The sequence below is a fragment of the Nicotiana tomentosiformis genome, chromosome 9, assembly GCF_000390325.3.
Source record: "Nicotiana tomentosiformis chromosome 9, ASM39032v3, whole genome shotgun sequence".
Classification (NCBI taxonomy): domain Eukaryota; kingdom Viridiplantae; phylum Streptophyta; class Magnoliopsida; order Solanales; family Solanaceae; genus Nicotiana; species Nicotiana tomentosiformis.
Window position 1 is genome coordinate 88,890,670 of NC_090820.1, and position 9,352 is coordinate 88,900,021.

General features: G+C 35.7%; 1 protein-coding gene across 1 annotated transcript; it reads left to right on the top strand.

Moving 5' to 3' along the window:
• Nucleotides 1–1,522: 1,522 nt before the first annotated feature.
• Nucleotides 1,523–7,970, top strand: LOC104107590 (uncharacterized). Its single transcript, XM_033659034.2, has 5 exons — nucleotides 1,523–2,051; nucleotides 3,939–3,975; nucleotides 5,636–5,872; nucleotides 5,966–6,013; nucleotides 7,293–7,970. The coding sequence occupies exons 1-5, from the start codon at nucleotides 1,744–1,746 to the stop codon at nucleotides 7,695–7,697; spliced, it is 1,035 nt and encodes a 344-aa protein (XP_033514925.1). The 5' UTR covers nucleotides 1,523–1,743; the 3' UTR covers nucleotides 7,698–7,970.
• Nucleotides 7,971–9,352: the final 1,382 nt, after the last annotated feature.

Sequence of the window (9,352 nt, forward strand, 5' to 3'; positions counted from 1 at the left end):
CTCTGTACTGGTGTCTCTTCCGCCCGACACCGTATTATTTTTTCTGTAATAGCTTTCATTCAATGCAATCAAGCTTTCTTTCATTCTCAATTCTCTTTTCTGCTCTCTCTCAATTGCTCATGATATTTGTTTTCTCGTACGGCACTGACAATCAAGTCTAGCGTACGGAGGGGACCTCAGTTGACGGACAATAATCACACTAATATCGATTGCTTAGCCTTACGTCGCCCTTCCAAAGAATCTCAGGAAGGCGCCGCATAACAGAACACATGGGTTGTTTCAACTAATTTCACCGTTAGAACGAACTTCTCTGAATTCATTTCTCCAAGTCGAACCTTAATAAAAATCTTATTCAAGACAATTGATTATACCTTATATCTCATTTGAACCTCAATATCACACCCTTTATTTTGGAATCTTATGATTATAGGGTTCTTCTAAGGTACAAAAAATTAGGAAAATAAGAATAAGTTTGTTTGGATGTATTATTTTATTTCACGCCCTTTGTTTTGGAATCTTACGATTACACGGTTCTTCTAAGGTACAAATTAGGAAAATATGAATAAGTTTGTTTGGATGTATTATTTTATTTCACGCCCTTTATTTTGGAATCTTACATACTATTACATGGTTCTTCTAAGGTACAAATTAGGAAAATAAGAATAAGTTTGTTTGGATGTATTATTTTATTTCACGCCCTTTGTTTTGGAATCTTACTATTACATGGTTCTTCTAAGGTACAAATTAGGAAAATAAGAATAAGTTTGTTTGGATGTATTATTTTATTTTAAACGGTTAATATGCATCTCAGGAATCAATTTATCAAAATTAACTAACGCAATACGTTATAAATGTAACCAGAGCGAAAGTGCTCAATTTTGGTAAACATAATGAGACTAAATTATTTTGGTGGATATCCAAAGGAGTATTTTGCACCAACCCAAAACATAATGGATTAATTTTGTCATTTTCTCTATAAAAATTATACCGACAATTCTTCATCCATTCCAATTTATATGGTAATATTTGACTAAGCATAGAGTTTAAGAGAGAAATGAAAACTTTGAAACTTGTGATCTAAAACAAGTCACGTAAATTTGCGTGGTTGTAAATCATCTCATTAAAGATAAAATAGAAAGTCTAAAGTTAAATAACTTCTAATAGATATAAAATTCTTTTTGGGACAGAATTAAAAAAGTATAACATATAAATTGGAACAAAGAGAGTATATAATTTAAAGGGTTTAGATTCTATACATGAATAATAAAAAAATATTTATACAATTAAATTATTTATAAAGTAATTATACGTAAAAGCCTCAATAAGTGTTAATTTATAATCTAATAAAAATAATAACTAACGTAATATCACAAATTAAAATTTACATGTGTTAATGTAAAGGAATATTTGCACTGTTTATGTATAGTGTATAACTTAAATCTTAATTAAATCCTTATATATTAAAGTTTTATATATGTCGCTGTTAGGGAGGGGTGAGTCGACGACACGTCAGTTATCACTCACAAACTCGCACTAAATAACAGAAATCTGAAACTCCCAACGTTCGACATCTCTCCTTATTCCTTCTAACTAAAACTACCCTTCTTCAACCAAACTTCCTACGCGCAGCTCCCCCTTCCCCATCCACGCGCCGCCCTTCCCCACCACCACACCCACCCTCATAAATTTCCACCTCCCCTTTTTTTTCAGTTTTCCTATGCTATTATTCAGGCCCTGTGTAGTATGGGCGGTGTGACGTCATCCATCGCCGCGAAATTTGCCTTTTTCCCACCGAACCCACCATCGTACACGGTTGTCGCCGACGAATCATGCGGCGGCAAGCTATGCATACCTGAGGTACCAAGGAGGGAAAACGTGGACGTTTTGAAGCTGCGCACGCGCCGTGGAAACGAAGTCGTCGCGTTATACGTGAAGCACCCAAAGGCACCCGCCACTACTATGCTTTACTCGCATGGCAATGCTGCTGATTTGGGCCAAATGTTCGAACTATTTGTTGAATTGGGCCTCCGTCTTCGGGTCAATCTCATGGGGTAAAAGTAAAACTCCCATTATTATCCTGCAGAATATTTTATTATAATTACTCAATTTTTCAGCTTATTTTTATTCTTCTGTGTTATTGGATCCTTAACTGTGAAGTTTATCCAAACCTCCATACTTTTTATCACTTAATTATGGTTAATCAGTGTACATTTTCACCTCATTGATTACTTAACCATGCTAAAGTACGTTGTTTTGGTGTAAACACCGGTTGCGTTTAGTTCTTACTGCGAGGTAAAAGTTCTTTACTCTTTTCCTTTTCCAGTGAGACCTTGGTGAACAAGTAGAGTTTTTCCTTGTGTTTACGGGTTCACAGGGGCGGATAAGTGATTTAAACTTGATGGGTTTAACCTTAATGTAATGTAATTCACTGTATGTTGTAAATAATAGGTTCAAAGTTTAATATTTGTTGAAAGTTTACTAATTTTTCACTTGTTCAGTTTCGGAAACTACTAGGTTCGGTTGCCTGTTGCTAATACACTGCATCCACCACTGTGGGTTTCGAGGTGTGGAAACAGTTTGCAGAAATTAAAGGGGAAGGCATACCTTCCGCAAGTTGTAGGAGCACTTCTAGTTAACACTTTTTGGTTGGAAGATAGGAAAAGAATGAGTTTCCTTTTCTCTTTTCCGTTTAGTTGATTTTTCCCCAACCTAGATACAGCTTGTCCGATGAATGATAATTTTAGTGAATAGGAATTGGAGAAATTGGATGCATGCCCTCGTTTTCAGCAAGTAAATGTATTTGATCTAGAGCTAATAGAGACTTATACTGAAGTCAGTTATCAGAATTTTTGTTAGTTCTCTTATAGAAGGACGTACAATAGGATTCAGGAGAAAGTTGGTATTCAATCAAGAAAGAATCGCTTTGGATAATTAGAGTAAGCTTTCCCCTCTTTTTCTCTAATGTGAGGCGATATTCACATTAACTTATAATTTTCAGTCCGTGGTTAGTTTCTAACATTGATGGTATACATGTTAGTTTCATTACGAAGTAGATGACTGTCTTTAATGGTCAAGTGGATCTAGTAAGCGAATATGTTGATTCTTGCCCTGGAAAGAGATCACATGTTTCGATTCAAGCTACCAGATTGTTGTGTTTCTACTCTAATTCAATGAGATCTTTAAAGACTCAAGGATTTTATATCTTTCGACCTATTTGCGGTTGCGTTTGGATGCATTTATATCTTGTGGCATAGTCATGCATTGGTGTCAATTATAAAAGCAGAATGTTGCTGAATAGTGTTCTGCTTTTGTATCCCAGCCTGTGTGTTATAGTTTCGTTTCTAAGAGTCTAATATTACCTTAATGTAATTCTTTTATTAGTTTCGGATATGTTAAAATTGAAATCCTATGACATGGTATGTAACTTTTGAATCCTAACTTTTATTTTCTTAAAATATGAGCCAATCAGTGTCCTATTTCAGTTTGAAAGATTTTTATTTTAACCTTTGCAAGTGAGCTGCCTTACTTAAAATGAAACTGAAGTAGTGCACCTACTTTCTCGGAAGCTACTTATGATTGGAAACATTTAGTCTGCATGAACTATGTTTCTGCCTTTTCAAGCAAGACATAATCTGGATATTTCTAGGGGACTCCACAAGACCACATGAAGGAATAGGTGTAGAAGAGCTTTTGAAGGAATGGGAAGGAGATTTGTATAGCAGCAAATGATAGTGCTATATTTTTTCTTTATTTTGATGCACACACAATATCATACTAACACTCAAACTATTTATTTCCCATGATTTTTTGCTTTAACCCACCCCCCTTCCTTTTCTCTTCTCACTTTTTGGTTTTGAAATTTGTTATATTCGACAGTAGGATTGCTATTTTCCTTGGTTTCCTTGACTTCACTTACTTGCTCATGTGTGCTTCTTTAGGTATGATTACTCTGGATATGGACAGTCCACTGGAAAGGTTAGAAATCTACTTCCTTTCTCAAATGAAGTAGGCAATTTCTTTCTCATTCTTCTTGAATAGTTCAGGCAAGAGAAGAAAAAACAGTTAACTGCCTTCACATGTTTCAAGTTTGTTGCTTGCTTAATAGTATGATCGATCTGTATAAAGTAGGAAGGAGCTTTATGTATTTACAATATCTTTGTTCCCCGAACTAGCTCTAGGACCAAAGAGATACTTGTTCAAGGTGTAGGGTGTTACAACTTTGATTTTTACCCTTTTGAATTTGTCTAAAGTTTCTAACAAAATCATATGTATTTAGTTCTTCCCAGTCATTTTCAGATTGAAGCGTTTCTTTTTAGTCTTTGGGTCTGCATGGAAAGCCATTTAGTTAACCTCTTAGAAGACGTTCATCTTCTTTCACCTCTCTTCCAGGCATCATATTACTTGTCCTTCTTTACCAATATTACTACATAATGCTAGACGTCAGCTCTTAAGGAACTCGTGACGAGAGAATCTTGCATCATAAACATATAAAATCTCCTCTCTGATTGCAAAAAATAATGTGTCATGCGCAGTTTGATGGGAGATTTATGGTTGCCTTATCGAAGCAAATCAGTCTCCAGCAGGACGTAAATGATGGAGAAGAATTTTTTCGCAAACTTGGAGGTCATTTAGCTGCCTAGTATTATAAAGGCATCACACTGATGACCACAGAAACACTATTTATATGATGATTCAATGGCGGTTTCCCTTCTTTATTTGGGTTTTTGGTTGTTTGGGGGGGGGGGGAGGGGGGAGGAAAGAGAGAGGGGTTTGTGTCTTTAATTAATCAACAGAGGCAGTCTTCTGTACAAGCTTCAAAAGGCAATAGTCAGAAGAACAGATTTGGCAATGTTTTATACACGTGTTGTGGTGTCTACTTGGTTGAGGAACCAGTTATTAAACAACAATCTTGGCTTCGATAAACTGAGACTTGAAAAACTTACACCAACTCCATCATGAATTCAATATATCTGGGAAATCCTTCATCTTTGTTTTTTCTGTCTTTTCTTTGCTGAGTAGAGCCTCTGTTGTATGTTTTATGTTGCACACTGGATAATCACCTCTCGATGTCTTTAAGGTTAGTTAAGACCTTTTAGTTGATATCTTATTGTGTATATTAAAGTATACTTTTAGGTGTATTATTAATATAGAATGCCATCTTTCCTTTTGCCCTTTCCAGTGCTGCTGGGAGAGCTAAGGTCATTAAATCTTCATGGATGTCGCTTGTGTGCCCCTAAGACATATCATGGGTTCTATACATGAATAACTTCTCTTTCTCTTTTTCCCTCATTTCTTTGCTTCCCTTTTGCTCTAGCTTTTAGATGCTGAAACTAGTTATGTTGTTTAGGCATCTAGAAGTGTAATTTGAATGTTGTTTCGGGCACTTTCTTTTGCTTCGTTTTGTCCTTTTCTGCCTTAATATCATAAATAACTTTGTTTGGAGTTTTAAATAGATATCTAGGAACTTCTTGAAAAGAAAAAAAAAATTGATATCTAAGGAAGTGCCCGTGGAAAGCCTTCTATTTCTGGGAATGCCGGTCTTTGGACATTATTTGGGTTATCATATGGGTTTATTCTGCTAATTGCTGTCAGCTATTACTCTTAATATGATAAATTTATCCTTTCTTTGAATCAGCCATCCGAGTGTAATACGTACGCAGACATTGATGCAGTATATAAATGCCTAAAGGAGCAGTATGGTGTCACAGATGAACAGCTAATACTGTATGGTCAATCTGTTGGCAGCGGCCCGACTGTTGATCTTGCATCACGGGCACCCAATTTAAGAGCTGTTGTTTTACATGGTCCAATATTGTCTGGTCTAAGAGTATTGTACCCTGTCAAACGCACATATTGGTTTGACATTTATAAGGTAAATTTAAACCCTTGACTGTTTATAGTTTGTCTTTTGGTTTTTCCTCTTTCCACTTGTACAGGCTGACGTTTTTGCTCCAATTTCTTTCAGAATGTCGACAAAATTAGTATGGTGAATTGTGCTGTTCTAGTCATTCATGTGAGTTCTCTTCTTTTTAACTGTTTAATCCTTGCATTCCGTAATTTTCCTTCCCTTCCCCCTTTTCCCTGAGCCCTCATTAGTCTCGTACAACCTTCAGTGTGCTTATACCTAGCAGATCGGGGGAGGAGGGTGGGAGGAAGGGAACTGTTACTAGTTTGTCCGGTTATTGTAGTTCCCTCTCCACAAACTTGCTTTTTGATGGATCATGGGTTTCCTTTTCATCTGACTATATTTTCTTTGCCACGGGAAGTTTTCACTACTAAAAAAGGGCCATTTCCGACTGAAAAGCCGATTGAAAGCGGTCGGTTTTAAAGGATTACCGATCAAAAACCGATCGACGCAATTTTCGGTAGGTTGTTTTAAATGAGTTGACCAAAGATTTGACCAAAAACCGGTTGATTCGGTCAGTTTTCTGAATATAATTTTTAATTTTTAAATAGGAAACCGACCGACGGGTTCTTGAAAACTATTTTTTACGGGACGCATTACTGACCGACTCGGTTGGAAAAGCAATTTCCTCATTTTGGCGCTAAAAAAAACAGCTGGCTCGGTCGGTTTTGTCAAAAAATTTGAAAAAGTATATTTGCATTTTTTGATTGGCTTTTCGATCAGTAATCTTCAGTCAGAAAAAGCTGTTTTTAGTAGTGTTTGAGGAACTTATATGATAGTCACACGCTTATTTTTTGCATTGATCCTTGAAAATCTTTCTATTAAGAGCCTATTTTAATTTACTGATTGACAGTAGTTGACAAGCATAAAGTGCTGAAAAGCACTTTTAAGGATTAAAGCTGATTTTATAAATGAACAGTTAGGTGTTTGGATATAAGTCTTGCAGTTGATAATAAGCTTATACGCTTACCTAAACACCAAGTATAAAAGCTATGGAAATAGTTCAATCTGAGTCTGGTTAAGAAGATCATAGGGGAAGAGAATGTTATCGGAATTCAGCCAGCTCCAAAGATGTCAATATAACGCAGCACAACCGACCATTTTTAGACAATCCAAGTCTATAAAAATAAAGGATTGGCTCTTCTTTTGCTGCAACTAGTGGAACAAATTTCTTATTCAGCAAACCGTTGAACTAATGAAACACTTTTGCACAATGTTGCAATCATAAACTTGATGTATGTACTTTTTTATCAAGGATAGAAACTGAAGCTAGGACTTGTTCATGTGGCCATACTTACCAATACATTGATTCTACAACAGTGCAAGAATCATCTGAATCTGACATAATTTTGAATAATCTCTAAGTATTCCCATCCATTTGTGTTAGGGAACGGAGGATGAAGTTGTTGACTGTTCCCATGGAAAACAACTTTATGAGCTATGCAAGGAGAAGTATGAACCGTTGTGGATAGCTGGAGGTGGGCATTGCAATCTTGAGCTTTACCCAGTGTACATCAAACATCTAAAAAAGTTTGTTCTTGGTCTCGGCAAATCAAAGCCAGCCACTGATGGTTCTCATAAAACATCTTTAGAGTCTGATAACAAGAGCAAACCTCCTGAAATTAGTGCAGCCACGAACACATTCGGTCTGCAATCTGACCTTCCAGAAATTTCCAGGAACAGTTTGGATAGTCGACTTGATAAGACAAAGAAGTCAAACAAACCTGAGAAGTCACGGATGAGCACAGATCGTATAAACAAGTTTAAGAGAAGAAAGGGATTGGTGTGGTGATAGCTTTTGCAGAGAGGGTAATCACATTATTTTATATTTTATTTTATAAAATGTTGGACGAGTGTCATAGATACTGAGAATTCTTATAGCTGACCCCACCTTGCTTGATTGATGCACAATTGTTGTTGCTATTGGGCACCACGTTAGTAGGAACATGATACTCTAATGGATCAGCTCCAACTCCAAATACTATGTTGAGTTTGATTATAGTTGTAAATAATTTCATCCGCATCGTTCTGGAGGTGAAGTTGTGAAAGAAAAATGTATTCTGCATCCTCTCTCCCCCCCCTCCCCCCCCCCCCGTATAATTCAGTTTTTCAACTTTCATTTTGATATCGAAAGCTTGTTATTTTCTGCTGTGATGAGTTCCCATAAATGTATTACTTAGAGATCACACAGAATGTGCAACTGTGTAGTAGAAGCTCTTGAGTCATTGTCAATAAACCAAGTCTGATTGTGGACTTAAGAGGGCCTGGAAATACTACTCCACATACGTCAGTTAGATATCAAATGAAAATTTTAAAGAGCAGTGACAAATATAGATCGTTGTCAGCCCTCAGCAATAGGGCGGAGGCAGAAGTCGAGCTATGAGTTCGGCCGGATCCATAGCCTTTGCTCTTTAAGAAATTTATTAAATAGGTACAAATTTAGAACCCAATCATTAGCACTTAAAGTCGTTCTAAAATCCTAAACCCTTAAGGTTAAAATCTTTGCTCGCCTTTGCTCAGCAAGCTGTTGAGAGTGTTTTTTCACAATAAAAGTCTAATATATTTAACAACTCGGTATGTCGAGTTGCTTCCAATTGTTCATTCTATAGTGCCATGTGTACAATTTATAGCATAATTTTATTTGTGGTGTTCTTCTTATATTTGAATACAATTTTGGTATGCACTTTGTCCGTCTTAGTTATATTGCATTTCAAAAATAGTACTTGGTAAAATTAGTGATTAATTAATTATTTACCGAGTTCAAGTTAATTTCAAATTTTTATTGTAGTAATGCAGTTTTAATGTTTTTTCTCGATTTGGTTATCTTCTTATTACATTTGCACTTATTTCAGTTAGAACATTAAAACTGACCCGTGTTAATTCGAACTACTAGAACTTGATGAATTTCTAAACGCATTAACTTATTTTCCTATTTGAGTTAAATTTCAAAGATTCTGGTACTTAGTTTGTGTTTCTTGAATTTACATCCACATTTTCTAATCACAACTTGGTAAATTTTGGCAAGTATGATAAAATATTTACTTCATTAACTTAAAAGTTTAGAATTCTTTGATTGCTTTCATTAATAATATTTAGCTAGAAATTTATTACGATGAAATCTTGATGTATATAAATAGTCATGATATTCTATTTCTCATAAGTGTAATTTTTTAAAGAAAACTATTCATCAATAAGCTTTTATATTATACCCTTCCTTATAATTTTATCCTTGGATGGTAAGAAGACTAGAGGACGACAAAATATTCCAATGAAAAAAATAGAAAGTGAAGACGACCGCTATGCAATGTTGACGTTGGAATTGTACTCTTTTCCCCTACCAGTAAGCCTTTCTCATTTTTTCATCCTACATCTGAAGCGATTATTGATCGTTTTTTTAATCCTAATATGCAATTAAGTGAAAGCACTCGCCTAGTTGCGGCTCATGCA

Excerpts from the sequence above, each read along its gene's own strand:
- LOC104107590 (XM_033659034.2), top strand. The coding sequence starts at position 1,744 with ATGGGCGGTGTGACGTCATCCATCGCCGCGAAATTTGCCTTTTTCCCA. Across the intron at positions 2,052-3,938 it reads CTTCGGGTCAATCTCATGGG|GTATGATTACTCTGGATATG; the intron begins GTAAAAGTAAAA and ends GTGCTTCTTTAG. Across the intron at positions 5,873-5,965 it reads ATTGGTTTGACATTTATAAG|AATGTCGACAAAATTAGTAT; the intron begins GTAAATTTAAAC and ends AATTTCTTTCAG.